Source organism: Arabidopsis lyrata, assembly GCF_000004255.2.
Source record: "Arabidopsis lyrata subsp. lyrata unplaced genomic scaffold ARALYscaffold_2, whole genome shotgun sequence".
Lineage (NCBI taxonomy): Eukaryota > Viridiplantae > Streptophyta > Magnoliopsida > Brassicales > Brassicaceae > Arabidopsis > Arabidopsis lyrata.
The window spans coordinates 1,313,358-1,334,915 of record NW_003302554.1 but is presented as its reverse complement, the minus strand read 5'-3'; the positions used below and the strand labels follow the sequence as shown (position 1 = coordinate 1,334,915).

Genomic DNA, 21,558 nt, shown 5'->3' with positions numbered 1-21,558 from the left:
CTTTAGATGATTAGTCATTAATCGAAGCGGATAGGGTGGACCTAGCGATTAAGCGGGGAATAATCGGGATAGGCGGGAATTTTTAGAACATGGTTCTTAGCTAAGGAACATTCCTTAGCTAAGAAACGTTTCTTAACATTAAAGCACAAAGTTGATTAAATTATATTGCATTAAATGTTAAGAAAAGCTTAAGATTTCTATAAGAGCTTGACTTTAATCATGCTCTAAGAGAAGTTTTTTCTCCAAAAAAAAAAAAAGCAGATAAGAGAAGTTTCTACTTTCTAACATCACTTTGAACCAACGAAAAGTGAATAATCCATAAATATGTTGGGCTAACTGGTCCAGTTGATCCACAGCCCAATTGTGAGCCCACTTCAAATTTTGGGTTTTTTTTGTAGATGTCGTAGTGAAACAACAAAGGTGAGTTTGGACTTTAAATTCAGTTCGGTTTAGACATTTTAAAGCGGTTCAGAATTTCCGGTTTGAGTTAACCAGAATTTTACTTAAACCATCTTCATGATCTCATATTCATAAATTCGTCAGTATCTACAAAACTGTGATTCTGTAGTTGCATGAAGATCAAAATGGACAACCTAACCAGATTAGATCTTTAATTTATCAATATTAAAACCATGTTGATGTTAATGATCATAAAATCATATCATTAATTCGTCATCACTGATCACATACAAATCTATGATTCTGTAGGTGCATGAAGATCAAAATGGACATGCAAATAAAGGGACCCCAGTTACCAAAATGTCAGACCTAATCCTGACCACATTTAATATATTAATTACTTCACTAACAATTATTGCAAACCATTTAATGGTTTTTTGAGTGTCCACGTTATCATCTGCAATTACACTCCTTAATTATTGCGCGTCATTACTATTAATTAAATACAACAATCTTTCTTAATCTCCTTTTCACTTTACTAATAAACCTTTACAAAAGATTTATGTTTTCTCTTTAGTACTTTCTCCATTGTTTAATAACTGATGTTTTAAGCTTATAATTTTGTTCTTAAATAGAGATGATGTTTTCAGTTTTCAATGAAAAATTAATTATTTTTTAATTGATTTTGACGATTTATATTCTGTTTATTGTTTTTTATTGGTTGATTAGATAATAAATGATGTTTTAGTTTAGAAATAAACAAAAATTAAATAATTTCTTAATCTACGTGCATTCTCCTAAAACATCACTTATTAAAAAAACGAAAAGAGTATAAGATTAACTCCAAAATTCAACTAAACTGTCACATTATTTGTATCTGCCGACTTAAACTTGATGGCATGGATTTTTCTCTATGGAAAGACATCCATACCATTTCTGCTATTCAAGATCCTGGCAAATTACTAGAGAAGAAGAATGCTCAATATAATTCTCAAGAAGAACTACATTCACAATCTTCTCTGTATTGTTATGTTGATGCCTCTTGGATTGACTCTAATAGGAATGCTGGCATTGGATGGATCCTCACTGATGCACAAGGTCGTAAGCTGCTGAAAGGCTCCTCAGCCATAGATCCTACCAACTCAGTTCTTGAAGCTGAAGCTATAGCACTATCACAAGCTGTCTTTCAAATCAAGCGTCTCAACTACAAACATGTGGTGTTCAGTGGCGATTCTGCTTCCTTATATCGTTACTTGGAGAAAGTTGGCATTTCATGCAATAAAAAGTCTGGGATTCTGGAGATTCAAAGGCACCTTGATGACATCATATCCCTAGCTAAAGACCATTATAGTTTTAAGCATGTTGCTAGGAATGCTAACTCTTTAGCGGATGCGTTAGCAAAAGCAGCTAGAACTAATAATTCTCCTTACGTTATCACTTGGGATCACTAAATATATGTAATGAACTCTTTGTACTAAGCTTTATCTTAATGGATAATTGGCCGACAAAAAAAAAAAAAAAAAAAACTTGATGGCTCGTTTTATATGTAATGAAAAACATATAAACATGTGCCATAAGTCGATAACCTCAAAATCTTTGATAAAACTAATAATTATTTTATATATTTGAATCATAATTTTAGTTTCATAGTAATAATGAGTTAATAAAGTTTATTTGATTGAATATTAGTCCTAACTCCTAAGTACACCTTATCATGTATATAATAAATACATGTCAATCTTCTTATATTCATAGATGTGGGGAAAAAAAGTATAGAAACCTTGACATAACTACTCAAAATAAATGAAGAAGAGATGACATTAACGATGGGTAGCAACACCAATACACTAATAATTGAAACAAATTACTCTTTCTGTCCCAATATATAAGATGTTTTAAACCTTTTCATTTGTTCCATTGTATAAGATTTTCTCTAATTTCAATGAATGATTTATATTAGTTTAATAGTTTTTAATTATTTTAATTATGCAGTATCTTTTTCAATTGGTTGAAGTTTCATAAATGAAAAAACATTTATTATTTCTTAATCTTTGTGCTTTTAGTCCAAACATCTAATAAAATGGGACAAAGATAGTAATAATCTTCGGTCTTCGTCCAAACACAGTAAATGTTTGGTCCATCCATGCTACACGAGCCAAATATTCAGCTTAGATGCCAAATCTGAACTCAAGCTGTAAAATATTTTTCCGACCAAAAAAGCTTTAAATTTCGTATATATCTTTCGGTTTTACAAAGATATCATTCTACATTTTTCACACATACTAAAAAAACTATTAAAATTTCTTCTATACCTTTTATCAATACATTAAAGATAATCATTAAAAATATTGAAAATTTAAAACAACATTCTTTGTGAAACAAAAATAAAACTTTAAAAGGACATTCTTTGTGAAGCGGAGGGAATATAACTTATATATAAATGATGCTTGAAAATTCAAGTGAATAGTCAATAACCAAATTAAATACTGTACATGTTAACATTTTGTGGAGAAAAGTTTAAGATCGAAAAGAATGGAAAGTACTTACTTAGTATATAAATGATACTCCCTCCGTTTCCTTATATAAAATTTTTGACGAAAAACAAGGAGATTAAGAAACATTTATTTAATATATAGAAAAACTTAATTCAACCAATTAATAAAACTATTACAGAATTTAAATAGTCATAAAATATTTAATAAATATATGTATTGCTAAAAACTTTTAAAAAAAATCAAATAAAATAAATTAACCAAAATTTGCAAAACATCTTATATAAAAGATTGAATGGAGTGTTATTTAATCTAGTTATTGCCAACTAATTTTGAGTTGGAACTCATGAAAATCAATATGGTATTAGAGTCTGAACACATATTCTCACGCTAATCTAATTAAAAAATTGTCCATCACCATCGAAAATAAACTTAATTAGTTTAATTTCCATCGAAATAAGCTTGAATAACATTATCTAATTTTTCATAGAATTTTATAAAATATATATTTATATGAAACAAAATGTTTAAGTGTAAAACATCTGTATTTCATGGAATACGAATTATTGTGCAACTAAAATTTATTGGAGTTGAAAATTTAGGTGGTGTGTAATGAAGGTGAGATGTATATGTTCAAGCACATTTAAAACATATGTTCCCATTCTTATTTGACGTGATTATTAAATGGCCACTAAATGAACAGCGCAAAGTTTAATTTAATACTAGTATTATTATTGATTTATTACTATCATCTTTAATTTAATCCCAACTACTCATATTTTATGGAGATTTTAGTTTCTTCGAGATCGATCACTAACCTATCACCACATCTGTCCAATTAAAGAGGAAGAAGAAACAAATCTTGGAGACAAGTATAAAGAGACTCACAAGTCAGAAAGTCACAACACTACAACAAAAATCAAACCAAAAAGTAGTCATAGATATCAAATTCTAATGGATTTTGTTCATTCAATGTTTATGCCTGATTCAACCTACGAAGATGGATTACTATTTTCTGATTCTTTTCTTCTTTCGCCTTTTATATCATACCAAAACAATGATGTTTGCAATCCGATCACAAACAAAATTGGTGGAAGCAATAAGAAACGAAGTTTGTGTGATACATATGGCGCGAATGAAGCCAACAAGAATGATGATGATCGGGAAAGCAAGAAGGTGAAACATAGAGACATTGAAAGGCAAAGAAGACAAGAAGTTTCATCTCTTTTCAAAAGTCTAAGGACTCTCTTGCCATTTCAATATATCCAGGTAACTTAATTATCTAGTAGGAGATATTTTATTTTGATTAGCTAAAGAATTACTTTATATTTTATATCTACATATATATATCCCTTAATTACTTACTAATTACAAAACCATTTCATTTTTAAAGTGCAAACGAGCAGTTTTCTTTCCATTGAAATGGAATATATATATAGAACCTTAGTGTTGAAAGATTTTACAAACTATTCTCTCATTCATGCTTTCATATATACTTTTTACTTTTTACATAAATTTATACATATTTAAGTCTTCCGTTATATATTGTGGTACCACTTTATATATAGAAGTAAATAAATTTACACATTCGTATAAGTTTTCACAATAGTAAACTCTTAAATAATTATTTACATTGATTTACGTATATGTATAACTTATTTGATGGTTTAAACAAATCACAGTAAAATTTATATCCGCGTTAAATATCTAAAATATAATATAAATTGAATTTTAGACAAACTCGAATTTGGATACCACATCAAGGAACATCCTCTCAAACTGATGAGCTAATTATTTTTTCCTAATTAACATTAGTAAATATATCCAATTACTCTACCTTTTTCTTAGCAACAGGCTTTCATGGTTTTCATGTGATTATAGCCCTTGAATCAAATAAATACTAGTTACTTGTTCTGAGCATGAACATATCATTTAATACAGGGTAAACGCTCGACATCAGATCACATTTTCCAGGCAGTGAACTACATCAAAGACTTACAAACCAAGATCAAAGAACTCAACGAAAAGAGAAATCAGATTAAAAAATCCATACGGGGCACAACTACTATAGAGGAATGCACGAGTAGCTTATCATCAACATCAACATTATCATCAAGCTGCTCATGTGTAGGAGACAAACACATTACAGTTGTGGTCACGCCTTGTTTGGTTGGTGTTGAGATCATCATGAGTTGTTGTCTCGGACGAAACAAGTCTGGTCTCTCGAGTGTTCTTCAAATGTTAGCTCAAGAACAAAGGCTCAGTGTAGTTAGTTGCCTCTCAACTAGACGGCAACAGAGATTCATGCACACCATTGTTTCTCAGGTAAAATTATTACTAAAAACTATAAACAGAAAAAGTTATGAAATAATATTACAAAACATTGGGTTTATCGTAATTGCTTATATCATTTTCAGCTCTGATACCATTTAATTTGTTATACAGATTATAATTTTCTGGTTTTCTAAAACCAATTGTGGAAATATGACGAATATACTTACATGAAATTAGTATTAGAAAATTTAAACTCAAATTACTAACTTCTATACAATTTTTTTTGTAGTATTTGACCATTTCCGGGCTTGATTTTCTAAAGAAAAAATTGCAATATTTTTTCCTAATTGTTCAAAAAAAACAACAGAGAAGTTCCTATTACCTCTTATAACATTCTTTCCATGATTCAATTATATATGTTAATAAACTACGCATTGAATTTGGAGTTGGATAGTAATATATAATATATCATTAGTAATAATACGCTATATGGCCATAAATCTTGATAGAATAATTAATCATCATTTCATTATTCTTGTGTATAGGCATTAATATATCATGGTTTCAAATTTTCAGATGGAGGATGATGGCAAAAAGATCAATATATTGGAGCTTAAGGATAAAATAATGAATATGTAGCCATGTACAAGAAGAAATATAGTTGATATGAAAAATGCAAAAGTGCGCGACTTTAAATTGGAATTTTACTGAATTTCAATGTATGTATTATTTGAGTTGTTAGATACTAAGATCATGTTGTTTTAGTGTTTCGGCTTACTGTTGAGTGCTTAGAGTTAAGGTTACAAACTAATGCTTGTTTTTCTTTTCTTTTCTTTTTGTAAAATAATGCTTATTTTTCTTGGCATCGATCGTATAATCTTCTTCCCGGCAAAATATAAACAATTGACATTCTAATTATGCTATATTTCATTTTAATTAGTAGTATTACAATAAGAAATATATCCCAAGGTAAAGAATACCTTGTTACACCAAAAGATTATGATCGTTATAAGGGTCTGTACGTATATCTAATCTCTCATATAGGAAAAAACATCTCCAATTTCTTCAATCATCTCCTCCCCCGCGCGCCGTTTTCGATAGACATGCATATGCAAGTCCAATCTTGTACAAACGAAAAGTGAGAGACACCAATTTTAGTAAAAGCTTAGGCAAAGTGGTCATTACAAGAAACATGAGAGATCTTTGACTGGCTTCTTGTACTAGCTGTACTTGGCGATATGAAAATGATAATCAATATTTTCCGTGGGAGTGAAACAACCTGTTGGCCAACAATTTTTCCATTAACATTCCTTTCAAAACCGGTCACTAGTGAATTTTAAAACTTGATAGAAATAAAAATTGGGACCATATAACTAAACTTGTAACAAAATCCAATGGTAACATATTAATATTGTACGTTCATTTTGAAAGTTGAATGAATAATTAAATAAAGAATCTAATTTGTAGCTTTCTTTAGATATCATATCATCATGCAATTAATAGATTTATATGCTTTAGGAGAATGTCGACAGTATCCTTAGTTCGAGAACTGGTTGTGGAGGTTAGCCTAATTGGTCTTTGGTCCGAATATGATACGTGGTGTCAAAACAATTTCTCTCTCATAATGTATAACAAAAGAAAAGAAGCAATCTCATTAGGGCATCCTTAATGGGGGAACTGTTTTGGGTGTTCTTAGAGTAAGAATATTATTAAAATAATGTAAGATCATGAGTTTAGATCTTTTGTTAATAAGTTGGTTATTGGGAGAACATGTGTAAGATCATAAGATTTAATAATATAATAATAAAAAAATATTACAATTTTAAAAACTTTAAAAAATAACATTTAAATTGAAAACATAAAAAACTTATACTAAAATTCAAAATACAAGACCAAATTTTTATGAAACAAAAAACATTAAATAATATATAAATCTATAAATAAAGTGGTATATGATGAAGAGAAACAATATACACAACGAAATTTTTTTTACGCAAGTGATCTTGTCATGTACTTATGGGGACAGATAAAAAATTTGGAGGGTACAATTTTGAAAAGAAAAAATCAGAAAGCATATGTAACAAAAAAACGAATGTTAAGAGATTTTTGTTTTCTTTAATTTAGAGACTAATACATATTGACTTGATTCTTTCGGTAGAACAAATGTTTTCTCATTTGGAGGCATTGATGAATTTGTCCACAGCCCACGTGTGCTAAAATTCGGAACCACTAGAAAAGTGCCACGTACACCGAAGAACAAGGGTTAAAACACATCTTGGGCAAGATCGATTCTCTCTGATCCAAGCCCACTATTCATTATTTCCCAATTTTAATAATGTGAAGAACATGACCCAAGTTATGCCACTGCAGATGGCCTTATTCTGCCAGTGATTAATAAATGAAGTGATATGTTATCAACTTAACACCTTTTGTTATAAATTTGACCAAAACAAAAAAAATAATGAGAAAAAATATAAAGACATTCGAAAGTAAAACTAACTAAAATAATTAGAATGCGAAGGGAGGCGCAGACCAAAACAAACATGAACGCACGTCCATTGCTTACTTGTTCATACTCTTCTTTCTTAGTGTTTCTCACGTTGACACCAATTTTTTGCCTTTCATTTTTAGGGAATTTTTTTAAACCATTGTATTCGTTATATATATGAAAATCTTATGCATTAGTAAGACTTGGCTTTACAGAGAGAAAATAAGAGTAGGAGCCCTCAAGAAAACAGAGTAAAAATGGATCAAAATTTGTATCGCAAGTGCTTGGTTATTTTATCAATGATGGCACTGATCGGCACATCAATGGCGGCATATGCGGGGACCCCATGGCGTACGGCCTCAGCCACTTTTTACGGTGATGAGACCGGCAGCGCAACTATGGGTAAAGTCCATATACTTCTACATTCTATTGTATGTAGAAGTAGAACACAAACTATATATGACTCGATTGCATATAAATTATTTAAAACGATTGTTTGTTTGTTTGCATTTCTATGTTTTAATATACTAATCATATATCATAACATAAAAATGCAAACACGATGAAACAATTATGGCTTATATATAAATACATAAATCTTTATTTTCGAAGATCGTTAAAATGTATTGACAATTTTTAACATGACCATGTATACCGATCAGGTGGGGCTTGTGGCTATGGTAACATGTGGGACAGCGGCTACGGCGTAGCCACGACTGCTCTGAGCACAGCTCTGTTCAACGACGGTTATGCATGCGGTCAATGTTTCCAGATAAGGTGTGTGTCATCGCCTAACTGCTACTACGGTTCACCAGCCACCGTGGTGACTGCCACCAACATATGTCCACCAAATTATGGCCAAGCTTCCAACAATGGTGGATGGTGTAATCCACCACAAGTCCATTTTGATTTGGCTAAACCAGCTTTCATGAAGATCGCTAATTGGAAGGCTGGTATCATCCCCCTCTCATACCGCAGGTAATATCCACTAGACCAATATATATAGATAAGTACATAGTAATTAAATAGTGTATATACTATTACAATTTTTACTTTTTTGGAAGGGATGTGTATATACTAACGTTGTATATACTATTACGATTGAAAACGTAAAGAAATTCTTTATATAACCATTGTGAAATTCAATATATTTATAATCAAATATATTTAAATGAGATCTTGTCCGAATGCACATTTTGCACATGCTAAAATACGATGATTTTGTTTATATATATATGCAGAGTGGCATGTAAGAGAACCGGAGGAATAAGGTTTAAATTTGAAGGAAATGGGTATTGGCTACTTGTGTACGTGATGAACGTAGGTGGTGCAGGTGACATCAAGACCATGGCCGTGAAAGGTAGCCGCACAGGCTGGATCAACATGAGCCATAATTGGGGAGCTTCGTACCAAGCCTTTTCTTCTCTCTACGGTCAGTCTCTCTCGTTCCGGCTCACCTCTTACACCACTCGTCAGACCATTTACGCTTATAATGCTGCTCCGGCTAGCTGGAGCGCCGGCAAGACCTACCAGAGCAAGGCTAATTTTAGCTGATTTAGGTCATATTCAATTCCGAAAACCCGGTTATTTGAATTTACGGTTTTGCTACTTGTTCTTGAGGCTGATCGATCCAGAGTTTGATCTTTTTCTAATTAATAACTACCTTTTTTTTATTTTTTTTATTTTTTTTAATTAATAACTCCCTTTGATTATATGGTAGTCATTAATTCTTATATATCCATCATTGGTTGAGGAAAAATTGTTGATTTTTTGTGTGTTTAATTTTTTGAATTTTCTTTTCATTTATATTTTAGCATCAAAATGAATGATGGGATCATTAGTACTTTTTTCTTATGAGAAAATGACTTTCAAGAGTTATCAATAAATATGACAGAACGATATGATTTGCCAATGTATGATACTCACTACTTTCTAATATAAATATCTTTTGACAATTTTGATGCGAATTAAGAAAGTTAATTTGTAGACAATAGTATATTTTTAGAAAATAATTGATTTTTGGTTGCACGAAAAAATACGAACAATTAATTGATTTTTAAAAAATCTGATCTATTTCATACTTTACAATTAACTTTGATTAGAGTAAAAATTAGGAATTTGTAAAAGAAAATTAATACAAAAAACAATAAAACCTCACTTATTTTTAAAATAGAAAAATATTCTAATACGTACACTTTACTCAAAACAATCTCACGCCGCCTATAGTTTCATACCCCCAAAAAAAATTAGATTAGTATATAAAAATATACATATATACATAAAGATATCTATCAAATAAAAGCAAACCTGTCCCTTCAATCCAAAGCCTTCACCAATCTCATAAAAAAAAAGAGAAACTCATTTCTCATGATCGACTCTTCCTCTACACTTCTTCTTCTCATCTTCTCATCACAACACTCAAACGTGAACAATAACTCCACCAATATCGAAAATGGTAACACCAACACTCTATCTTCCCTTTCTTCAACTAATAATAATCGTATTATTCCTCTTCCTTCCTTCTCATCTAGAGGGTTCGACTTCTTCTACTACTACTACTACTACTCAAGAAGCTCTCAACGAATCCTCAAGGCTTCTTGATCTCATTATAAGAGACTACACTCTCAACTTCTTCAAGAACCAACGTTATTCAATCAAGACCGGTGTTCCACGGCGTGTTCATCTCCCGTCTAACTACTCCGGCATAAAACTTGACGCCGTTAGGTTCCGGTGTGGGAGTCTCCGGCGATACGGAGCTCAAATCGAAGAGTTCCATATTGGCGTTGGAGCAATTCTTGAGCCGTGTGGTGAGCGTCTTTTGGTTGTGAGACAAAGCTTGGGATCAAACTGGTCCGATATATATTACAAAAACTATGATCTCTCTGGTTATAGACTCGTGTCTCCGGTTCTAGGGCTCTTAGCTTATAACGCGTTAAATGACGTAGTTTTAGGGAATAATGTGAGCAGCTCTTATCAGATAAGTCTCCTCCTTGCCGGTGCTAAAGATCCATCGACCGTTGATTTTGGGAACGTTTCTGGACCGTCGGTGGTGGAGAGAACGTTCTTGAATAAGCCAATGTGCGCTACTTTCGAGCTCGACGGAAAAGTAACGCTTGCCGGAGAAGTGAAACCGTTTGTGTGCGCCGTTAAAACCAACGGACATTTTGGTTTAGTGGTAACGGATGATCCAAAATCGAATGGTGGAGGCGAGAAGGAGATGAAGAAGGAGAAGATCGGACGGTGGAGAAAGGTTGTTGGAGGGCTTGTTGGGTCTGTGACGGTGGGGGTGGTGCTTTTAGGGCTGGTGGTGGCGGCTGCGGTGGTGGCGGCGAAGAAGAGGCGGAGAAGGGAGAAAAGGGAAGAAATGGAGAGAAAAGCTTATGAAGAAGAAGCTCTTAGAGTAGTGTCAATGGTGGGGCATTCTAGGGCTTTCGTTGCTTCTGCTACAAGGACTTCTCCACGTTTCATGGAACATGAGTTTGTTCCTAATTAATTAATTATATTCACGTGTTATTCCGTTTTTGTGGATTTTTTTTATATTTTTTCAATTATTTTTTCCTTTTATAAAACAAGTTTTAATTTATTTTAAAATGTATGTTGTTGGGAGTTTTGGGACATATATATACTCTTTCTGTTTTAAATTATATGTGGTTAAAAGTTTTTTCAAACAAACTAAGAAAACAAATAATTTTTTTGTTTTATCTTTTATTTATGTATTTTATGATTTTTTCATTGGTCAAGACAATAAAACCGTAAAAATAAAGCCAGAATGTTTATCAAATATCTGCATTGAAATTTTAAAACGACATCTATTATAATTTTAAATACTAAAACGACATTTAATTAATTGAAACGAAAAGAATACTTCATTGGTGATAAGACATGTACGGTGATGAATTTATATGGTAACACCGTTAGTACTTAGAGCAACATCAATGGCACACCTTAAAGGGCTCTTAGCCTAATTTCTTAAAATTTTAAGCCCAAATTTAATTTAAAACAGTTCTTAAACCCAAGCAACGTTTCTTTCTTTAGAGTTGTTTGGCCTCTTAAAGTGCGTTGATGTGGCATCGTTCTATTGGTTCGTAATCAGAGAAAACAAACAAAAAAAACCACACCCGATTCATTTTTCTCGCATCTCTCTCTCTCTCTCTCTCACCTTGTTCTCTCCGTCGACGATTTTCTGAGAGATCGGCGTTGAGCTTCAGAAACCGGCGTATACATCATCAAATTGGAAGCTAAAGGCGACATCTCTTAATACACTCGTGACTCTCTTTTGTAAATTGGTTTGAATGTATTTTTTTGTTCTTCAAGGCCAAGTTCTTTAGTTTCTCTATATATACAAAACGAACACTTCTCTTCTTCTTCTCCAAAACAATATTCTCCTTCTTCTTCTCCAAAACAATCTTCTCCTACTCCTTCTCCAACGCATTCTTCTTCTTCTCAATCTACATACAAAACATTCTACTTTGTCTCCAAAACATTCTTTTTCTGTTCCAAAACAATCTAAACCATTTATATAAAACATTCCTTTTCTTCTCCAAAAAAAAATATACCATTTCTCAAAATGGGATCTTCTTCAAATTATAATCTCAACGAAATGTTGAACGATAAATTTGATCAATATACCGACGAAACATTAGAGAATTATGGTGATCGTCAACAAGTCAAGAAAAAGAAAAAACGAGCATATATTGAAAGAGATCGTGAACAAGGTCACATCCAGTTATGGAACGACTATTTCTCTGAAGATGCAACATTCCCTCCGCATATGTTTCGACGCCGTTTCAGAATAAACAAGCACTTGTTCATGCGTATTGTTGATCGACTCTCCAATGAAGTTCCATTCTTTGAACAAAAAAGAGATGCTACCGGAAGGCTCGGTTTCTCGGCACTACAGAAGGCTACAGCAGCAATTCGTATGTTGGCATATGGTCATGCGGCTGATCCGGTTGACGAATATCTCCGAATTGGTGAAAGTACTTCGATGTCATGTTTACACCATTTTGTTGATGGAATCATCTATTTGTTCGGAGATGAGTACTTAAGAAGACCCACACGAGAAGATCTTATACGACTACTCCATATTGGAGCGGGACGTGGATTTCCCGGGATGATAGGAAGCATAGATTGTATGCATTGGGAGTGGAAGAATTGCCCCACAACTTGGAAAGGGCAATATACATGTGGATCCGGCAAACCAACAATCGTTTTAGAGGCTGTTTCTTCCCAAGATCTTTGGATATGGCACGCGTTTTTTGGACCTCCAGGTACCTTAAACGATATAAATATTCTTGATCGATCACCAGTTTTTGATGATATATTACAAGGTAAAGCTCCGAAAGTGAAATACGTAGTCAACGGGAACGACTATCATTTGGCTTACTATCTCACAGATGGCATTTATCCTAAATGGGCTACATTTATCCAATCTATTTCTATTCCACAAGGTCAAAAAGCTTCTTTATTTGCTACAAATCAAGAAGCTTGCTGCAAAGATGTTGAACGTGCTTTTGGAGTTTTGCAAGCTCGATTTGCCATTGTCAAAAATCCGGCTCTTATTTAGGATAAGGTAAAAATAGCAAAGATTATGCGAGCATGTATAATTCTTCATAATATGATAGTAGAGGATGAACGAGATGGGTACACTCAGTTTGATGTCACTGAATTCGAACACCCGGAATCAACCACATCTTCACAAGTGGATTTCACCTATTCTACAGATTTGCCTTCAAATCTCGGTAATATGATGGCCACTCGATCCGAAATACGTGATCGGACTAAGCATGAACAACTGAAAGCTGATTTGGTTGAGCATATTTGGCGACAATTTGGCATAAACTACGCTAACGACTACTCGTTATTCCGTTTTTTTTTTTGTATTTTTTTTTTTGCTTTTATGCCTTATATGTTTAAAATTCTTAGAAAATTGTAATATTTATTAAGTTTTATTATATACAAATGTTTATAATTTTCCATTTTAAAAAATATATTTTTTTAAGAAACCTAGTTAAGGACTCACCATTGGACAAAGAAAATTTTAAGGATTCATCAAAAACTCTTAACTTTAAAATTATTGAAAAGTAAGATTAAAATATGTTTAAGGATCCTTTTAAGGACTCATTCATTGGGGTTGCTCTTAGTAGTAACTAGTAAAGAAAATCAAATGAGCAAAAATACATTCAAAGTCATTGATAACAATTAAACATTATCATTTTTATTTTATATTTTTTTGAAAAAATGAAACATGATCATTACCTACTCGTTAATTAATGAGGAATGAAGAATTATAATTTGATGAAAATATGCCGTCTTCATAAAAATAAAATATGTTTATTGAAGAAAATCTACAACTAAATTTAACATTAAAACCAAAAAGAATAAAAAAAAATCTACCTCTATTCTAAATTTCTATTGGTAGTTTTCTTTCTTCTTTTTTTGAGGAGCCAGTCACCTAGGAAACGTTTTATGCTATATTAACATCACACAAGTAAACAATTACAAACACATGTGTACAAGTGTTTGGGCTGTGAGACCTTAATGAAGTACCCAATGAGAATTACTTTTAGGTCCACCAAACTCAAAATATTATATATAGATATAATTAGTTGAGAGACAAAGATTTGGGAGGAAATAAAATTTTTTGGTAAAATGTTGTCGGACCCAAAACAACGTAAATAATTAGCCCACTATTTGCCCTTTTTTGCCCCTACGCGCTTCTCCATTTCGACACGATCCGGTTTCATACTTGAGACATCAATGTGTTGTGAATGGAAGTCCAAATTTTTTTATAGATCTATGTATATATTTTGCATGTTGTCTCTTTCGTGTGCCGCCAACGTTTATCCTAAGTCAGGTACTGCTCCCTTGCTTTGTTCGACGGTTTGGATTCGATAATTGTAGTATATGCATTGTAGCGTACATATAAATATACAAATGTTAATAACGCTCTATATATGTGTTTACATGTATATAAATGTTAATAATGCTCCATGTACGTGTTTACATATACACAAATGTTAATAACGTTCTATATATATATGTATTAACATATATACATAGACCAAATTATTTAACACTATAATTATTTCTAACGCTCTATGTATGTGTTTATATGTATACAAATGTCAAAATCATATATGATATTCATTGGGTGTCCATGCAATTAGGTTAGTTGTTTAAAAAATTCGAAGAACTATTTATTGGGTGTCCATGAAACTATGTTAGTTGTTTACATTTTTCGATTTCCGTCTAAAACTGCTTCCGTTACGGATTCAAAATTCATATATAAAGCTCAAATAAAGTCATTGCATTTAATAACTATCACCTCGTTGTTTCTGTCAATAGCAGTTCATTAATTAGTTGTCAGAGTGTTCTTTCGTTAGTTCGTAGAGGCAAAAAGCCAGTCCCACGCGCAGGTTGAGGAGAGCAGTTGGTTATTTCGTAATAAGTAACAATCATGAACCTATTTCTAACGTCTTTTGTATCGTTGTCTTGGACTTCCATCACTAATGTCTTTCAGCTAATTTCATACCCCAATTTTACCTCTGCACTAATTCACTCTTATATATATGGCCCAAACATAAAATCACTAAAACTGAGTATCGTGTCACTAATCTCATTGTTGTTTGATTAATGGTCGCATTATTATAAGTTGAGAAGTAGTTTTCATAGGAAAGGGGACCACAAATTGTTTCAGATGTGAGATGTCTTAAATCTTAGGCTTAAGAGAACGACAATTCTGTCCCTCTTTTCTTTGTTTCGACCAACTCTGTCTTTGTCTCTCTTTATTTTGTTTCTCTCATAATTCTATATTAATGAATATTTTTGATTTTTTTTCTGGTTAAAATATATTAGAATGAAGAAGTATTCATTACAACGAATATTTTTGATTTCATTGCGTAAAACAAAAGGAAGTTTGTAAACTACATAAGAAATAGAAATTAGTTTTTCCTTATTGGTTAGGCGTGTATCTTCTTCTCCTTTTTATTTAATTTAATGCAAAATCGTTTTTTTTTTTTATTTGTCTTTTTCCTTTATGTGTAACCGATAAATCATGTTCTGAAAAAAAAAAAAAAATCATGTTCTGTTACTTAATTTAATTAAGAGTAATTGCAATGGAATACCAAAGATTTAAGAATATTATTTTTGTTAAATTTTATGGATTTAATATTTTGAACGGGCTATTACATGTTTATATGTAACAAGATTTTTGTTATTTTGAACGTGACTACTAATATGACGTTACAGAGAAGAGTGTCCGGGATTAACATGCGTATAGAAACACATATTGGTTATTTCAGTTTCATTGATAATTTTTTAAAAATAGATTAAAATTCGAAATCAGTTTGGTAGTATTCATATATTTATCGTTGCCTTGTCCAAATATATCACCAATCAGTCTCTTTCAATTACCTCAAGTAGTACATATCATAGTTTGTGTTGATCGTTCTCTCTTTCTAGTTAAAACAATAGCATCTAATTTATTAAATAATTAATCAAATAAAACTCTAGAAATTAACAGTATCGATGCATAGGAATCTGCAAAATCCTTTTATTCCTCTTTCCCAAGTGAGTGATGGGCCAAAAAGAAATGAAAATAAAAGTGATTACCAAAAGAAAAAAATTGCGTTTTCTTTGGTAGGTCCGAAAGTAAGAGAAAACAATCTTTAATCTTTTCCCATTGGCAAATTCTTTATCAAAATATATATTCCACTGAATCTGAATTTAAATACATGTCAAATGAACGTTCACATCAACAGCATATAATATTACAGGTGCAGTTTTTTTTTTCTTTTACAGGTGCAAATCTAATTTGGTTTAAAATAAGACTAGTAAGTCATTCATACTCGTATACTGGAAAAAAAAATACCAAAATTATTTGAAACTTCACAATGGAAAGAGAACAATAATCCATTTTTTAGTAGCCAATATTTCACCGACCAAGCAAAAAGCACATATGTATGTGTAGTTTCCCGTTTATTGGAGAATAATATATTTTCGTTTTTAGTTGCCGTCCAAAATTTTTATTAGTTTAAAAAAAAACTCTTAGTTTATTGCTTTTATTAGGTATCTTTTTTTCCATTAGGTATCTTTTATCTCAAACCATACTCGATAAATCGAAATTAGAAAACTTTGACAAAAATAAACGAAATTAGAAAATTGCTGCTATGTTTGGTTCCACAATATGCTAATATACCTTGACGTAAAGCTATGGAAAAGTGCACATTAACAACGTGCTTTACAAAAATCATAAATACGTGTATATGTATAAAATGTAAGAAAAAAAAAAATTCAAACACTTTTTTCTTCTCGTGACAATGATTTAAGACCTAATAAGTGATTCAACAACTAGAACTTAAAAATTAGTTGAAATTTTTTGAAAAAGAATGAGGAAAAGAAAATATCTTCCCACCTTTAACGACAGGACCGGCAGACACACCTAATCCTCTAACATCCACTTAACAAGTAACACCTAATTACTAATACTATTTAATAGAACAAATATAAAAAATTTCCTTTTGATAAAGATCAAATATAATTTTTTATTCATTTCAAATATTAAATATTATGTGATACAGCTTTGATGCACCATTTCTTAGTCATATAACCTTTAAACAGTAAAACTCAGATAGTCTATTTCTGAATTAAGCAAATTCATTTGCAGTATTATCTAGTATAATTTTTTCAGGTAACTTGGTTCTCCTAAATTAATTCAGATTAATTGTAAAGATAACAATCACGGCCATATAAAACAATCTACGTGTGCGTGTGTTTGAATTCATATTTTCTGATAAAAATTATTAATTCTAGTTTTGAGTCTTTTGATTAACAAGACAAAAACTATGCTTTTCTATATAATCTGATTTATAGAAAAATAATATCTTACGAAAGAAAAATTAGTTAGTGTTTTTCAGAATGATTAAAACGTAAATCGAATTATGTTTCAGAATAATTGCGTTTGTCTCAGCTTTTTATATATTTAATTTTAATATTAGTGTATATATTATATTAGTTTCACTTAGAATTTAATATACTGTACATAGAAATGATACAAAGTTAATAAAAAAAAAAACAAAAAAATTGAAAATGTATATGGTTGGCCGGACCAGTCCCGTGTATGATAAACATTGTTTTAAATGTATTTTGTATATAAATAAGACAAAATAATCTATAAACAAATAATGTATATTTTTAGAAAAAAAGGAGTGTAAAACAATTAAAGGGGAAAGAAATCAAGACAGCTTTATATACGTTGATTTCATCTGATCATCCTCTCTCTCTCTCTCTCTCTCTCTCTTTCTCCAATCATATGAACAAAATAATCGGCTTCAAGAATTAGGGTTTTGATCAGTCACAAAAACGTATCTCTCTCCGTAGTCTTCGGCCAAGAATATGCAAGAAGCGGCGCTAGGTATGATCGGAGCCACCGTAGGCGGAGACGGAGACGCCCCGGCGGTGGCGGAGCAGAATAGACAGATGAAAGGTGAGATAGCGACACATCCGATGTATGAACAATTATTAGCCGCACACGTGGCATGTCTAAGAGTAGCTACTCCGATAGATCAACTTCCGATCATTGAAGCTCAGCTTTCTCAATCTCATCATCTTATCCGTTCTTACGCTTCCACCGCCGTTGGATACTCCAACCATGATCGCGAGCTCGATAATTTCTTGGTACGTTTGAAAATAAATTAATTCGTTATATTTTAAAAAATGAATCTTGTTTAATTAAATTACGTACAATTAAGTTATGTTTCTTTGATTTTATTTTGACAGTTTTTTTGATGATTTCTTGTGGACTAACTTTGAATGAAGTTATGATTACTAACCAATCTTTGTTGAGAAATTATGTTTCAAACAAATTATGCTTTTCAATGATTTTCGTGGTTTACTTTTACAAGATCGTTGGGCAACAATTTATATAAATTTATAATTACTAATTAATCTTGTGGGCAATTAAAAAAAAAAAGAACCACTAATATGTTTTTTCAATGATTTTAATTAGTGGTTCTTTTTTTTTTCTTACCTTGTTTTTGTGAAAGAAGTGATTTTTTCAACTTTCTTGGAAATTTACGTATCTACATACAATTTCCAAATGTATTATACACACACATAGACATTTGTATGAATATAGTTTTGTGCCAATATAGTTAGGTGCTAAATTCACATAGAGTGAGTCAATGCTAAATATCATTTTGTAAGTAAATTGAAATCTATTTAAACTTTGAATACATGGCGATTGATTTTCTATTCCAAACTAAAATTTACAAATGCATTAAAGTCGAATTGATATTGCAACTATAATTTTGGAATTAGCTTGCGAAATGTTCCAAAAATAGATTCGGCTTCATTTATATTTATGTAAATTAGGTAGAAACTAGGACTATATAATGATCTAACCGCTCAAAAACACACCACACCAGAAGCACATATTTATATGCTTGTATACATATATGTGGAAATGTTTATTAAATTTAAATGAATTGAATATATAATTATATGAAATGTGAGGATGTAAAATAAAATAATAATAATTATTTTTAACTGGAAGCAGGCACAATATATAATGGTGTTGTGTAGCTTCAAAGAACAGCTGCAACAGCACGTGAGGGTTCATGCCGTCGAAGCTGTTATGGCTTGCCGTGAAATTGAGAACAATCTTCATTCTCTTACAGGTTATTTTCTTTTCTACTTTTTAATTGTATTTTCTATAACCCAATTAAAACCATATCTTCATGATAATTAATGTTACTATATACGCCACATAACTACAGAATTAGAAAGTAGAAGATATAATTAAAATTAGCGATATTTAAAACAAATAATAGAGTTAGGTATCTAAAGGTTCTTGCTGATCATACCAGATATGAACAATTTGTAAACATATTAAATTTAGTGTGTTGAGAGATGATGATGAAGAATATATTATATGCTCACACAATAAGATTAAAAAAAAGAAAGATATAGAGATTCTATTTGTGCTTATATTATATGATTGCTAAAGATGAAATTCCCATTTTTGCATTGATATCCACATAAAGCGAGTGCTATATTGTACCTTGTAAGCGTAAGGCCTATTAGGTTCTTGTAAGCGTAAGGCCTATTAGGTTTGAGCCTAAGTTTGGGCTTGGGCTTGACGTCTATATGTTGTAGTTGGAGTAACATTTCGTTTAAAACTCTCTATTCTGGTAGGAGCAACGTTAGGAGAAGGGTCAGGTGCGACTATGTCGGAGGATGAGGATGATATTCAGATGGACTTCTCGTCTGATAATTCCGGCGTTGATTTTAGCGGCGGCCACGATATGACGGGATTTGGTCCGTTGCTACCGACTGAATCGGAAAGATCTCTTATGGAAAGAGTCAGACAAGAACTTAAACTCGAACTCAAACAGGTAAACTAAAATGTTATGGGTCACAAAAATATTACGTTTATGTTACTTTTTTTTTTTTTGTAATGATATTTGTTTATTTTTCGGATAAGGGTTTTAAATCAAGAATTGAAGATGTAAGAGAAGAGATAATGAGGAAAAGAAGGGCTGGGAAATTGCCAGGAGACACAACTACTGTCTTGAAAAATTGGTGGCAACAACATTGCAAGTGGCCTTACCCTACTGTGAGTATCTTCGTTTTATATTTTATGAAGCATCAAATTAAATATACTATATAGGTCTAATTATATGTTTGCGCTCACGTTTTCATGAAATATAATAGTCTAATCACTACAACATGAAACAACAAATGCAGAAGCAAATGTGAACGCAAAGAAACAATCAAGAACCATTTGGGTCTACGCTCAATATATGCATTTTTTGGTTTTGTTTTCCTTCTTAAAATGCTTAAATGCATCAAAATATTCATAGGAAGAAAGTAGATAGAGATTGAGAATTACAATGTGATTAATTAACAACAGCAAATTTATAATGTAAAAAATATTTGATTTGAACAGGAAGATGACAAGGCAAAATTGGTGGAGGAGACAGGATTGCAGTTGAAGCAAATCAACAATTGGTTCATTAACCAACGCAAGAGGAATTGGCACAACAACTCTCACTCGCTCACTTCCTTGAAGTCCAAGCGCAAACACTAATCTCTTCTTACTATATATATTAGTTCATTTTCATACTAATTACATCGCTTAAATCATGCATGATATATATGTAATTCATGTTGTTGATAAAAACGAGGTGTGATCATTAATATCTTGTACTACTTACTTAGCTTATCAAATCTCCCTCAACCCCCATATGATTTGTGCTTTGAGTGATTACTGTTTGTTACTAGATTGTAATTCATTTTTTTGTTTTTTATTGTGCATTCAAATATATTTTTTTGGTACGAATTGAACACCCTAATTTTGTAACGTGTTTTCCGTGGTTGACTAGACCATCATTTGGAAATATATAAGTAATGATGCCGACAAAAAAAAAAGGCAATGTTTTCATTATTTATAAAATATATGCCATATCATATATCTTTGGACCGATATATGAAAGAAATCGTCCATAAAAATGGAATTAGAATCATTCCAGTTTAGATTATTGGTTTCAAATTCTCAAAAACTTATTAACGGAAAGTTTTCTAGTTCTTTGTTTGATACTAAGATTTGTGTAACTTAATATTTTCAAACGAGTTTACAAATTATACCGAGAAATAGATATGTGGTATTCATTAAAAAAAATAACTCTCGAGATTGAGAACTTGGATCTTAGAAAAGTCACTACATGCCGCCATCATTTGTCCACTACGATTCAGACAGAAGATCCGATCTGTTTATATATAAAAGTAATACATTACTTTATGGTCACCCCCAATTGCAATTTGATTCTCATAGTCTCATACTACAACATCAAACTACTAATTAATTTGACAAAAAAGAAGTACTGACTAGTTAATTAAATGAAT

General features: G+C 31.6%; 6 protein-coding genes across 7 annotated transcripts; 5 read left to right on the top strand and 1 right to left on the bottom strand.

Moving 5' to 3' along the window:
• The first annotated feature begins 1,266 nt into the window (after window positions 1-1,266).
• Window positions 1,267-1,925, top strand: LOC110231147. Its single transcript, XM_021036132.1, has one exon. It carries the CDS (start codon window positions 1,299-1,301, stop codon window positions 1,848-1,850), a length of 552 nt encoding a protein of 183 aa, XP_020891791.1. The 5' UTR covers window positions 1,267-1,298; the 3' UTR covers window positions 1,851-1,925.
• Window positions 1,926-3,501: 1,576 nt separating this feature from the next.
• On the top strand, window positions 3,502-6,051 carry LOC9324052 (transcription factor bHLH125). Its single transcript, XM_021034023.1, has 3 exons — window positions 3,502-4,160; window positions 4,833-5,216; window positions 5,742-6,051. Exons 1-3 carry the CDS (start codon window positions 3,846-3,848, stop codon window positions 5,802-5,804), a joined length of 762 nt encoding a protein of 253 aa, XP_020889682.1. The 5' UTR covers window positions 3,502-3,845; the 3' UTR covers window positions 5,805-6,051.
• A 1,111-nt stretch (window positions 6,052-7,162) lies between these two features.
• On the bottom strand, window positions 7,163-7,803 carry LOC110230854 (the record flags this gene model as incomplete). The annotated part of the gene is made up of 1 exon (XM_021035041.1): window positions 7,163-7,803. A coding segment is annotated over one exon (219 nt), but the record flags the coding sequence as incomplete, so codon positions are not given.
• Window positions 7,804-7,910: 107 nt separating this feature from the next.
• On the top strand, window positions 7,911-9,305 carry LOC9324051 (expansin-A18). The gene is made up of 3 exons (XM_002887942.2): window positions 7,911-8,055; window positions 8,316-8,631; window positions 8,895-9,305. Exons 1-3 carry the CDS (start codon window positions 7,911-7,913, stop codon window positions 9,205-9,207), a joined length of 774 nt encoding a protein of 257 aa, XP_002887988.1. The 3' UTR covers window positions 9,208-9,305.
• A 357-nt stretch (window positions 9,306-9,662) lies between these two features.
• On the top strand, window positions 9,663-11,272 carry LOC9324050. 2 transcript variants are annotated; one of them, XM_021035541.1, is made up of 2 exons: window positions 9,663-10,108; window positions 10,605-11,272. In XM_021035541.1, exons 1-2 carry the CDS (start codon window positions 10,021-10,023, stop codon window positions 11,144-11,146), a joined length of 630 nt encoding a protein of 209 aa, XP_020891200.1. In that variant the 5' UTR covers window positions 9,663-10,020; the 3' UTR covers window positions 11,147-11,272. The 2 variants fall into 2 exon arrangements, with proteins under 2 accessions (XP_020891200.1, XP_002887987.2); XM_002887941.2 differs by having other exon boundaries at window positions 9,665-11,272.
• Window positions 11,273-17,758: 6,486 nt separating this feature from the next.
• LOC9324049 (homeobox protein HD1) lies at window positions 17,759-20,995 on the top strand. Its single transcript, XM_021010149.1, has 5 exons — window positions 17,759-18,330; window positions 19,211-19,331; window positions 19,849-20,048; window positions 20,138-20,269; window positions 20,603-20,995. Exons 1-5 carry the CDS (start codon window positions 18,049-18,051, stop codon window positions 20,741-20,743), a joined length of 876 nt encoding a protein of 291 aa, XP_020865808.1. The 5' UTR covers window positions 17,759-18,048; the 3' UTR covers window positions 20,744-20,995.
• Window positions 20,996-21,558: the final 563 nt, after the last annotated feature.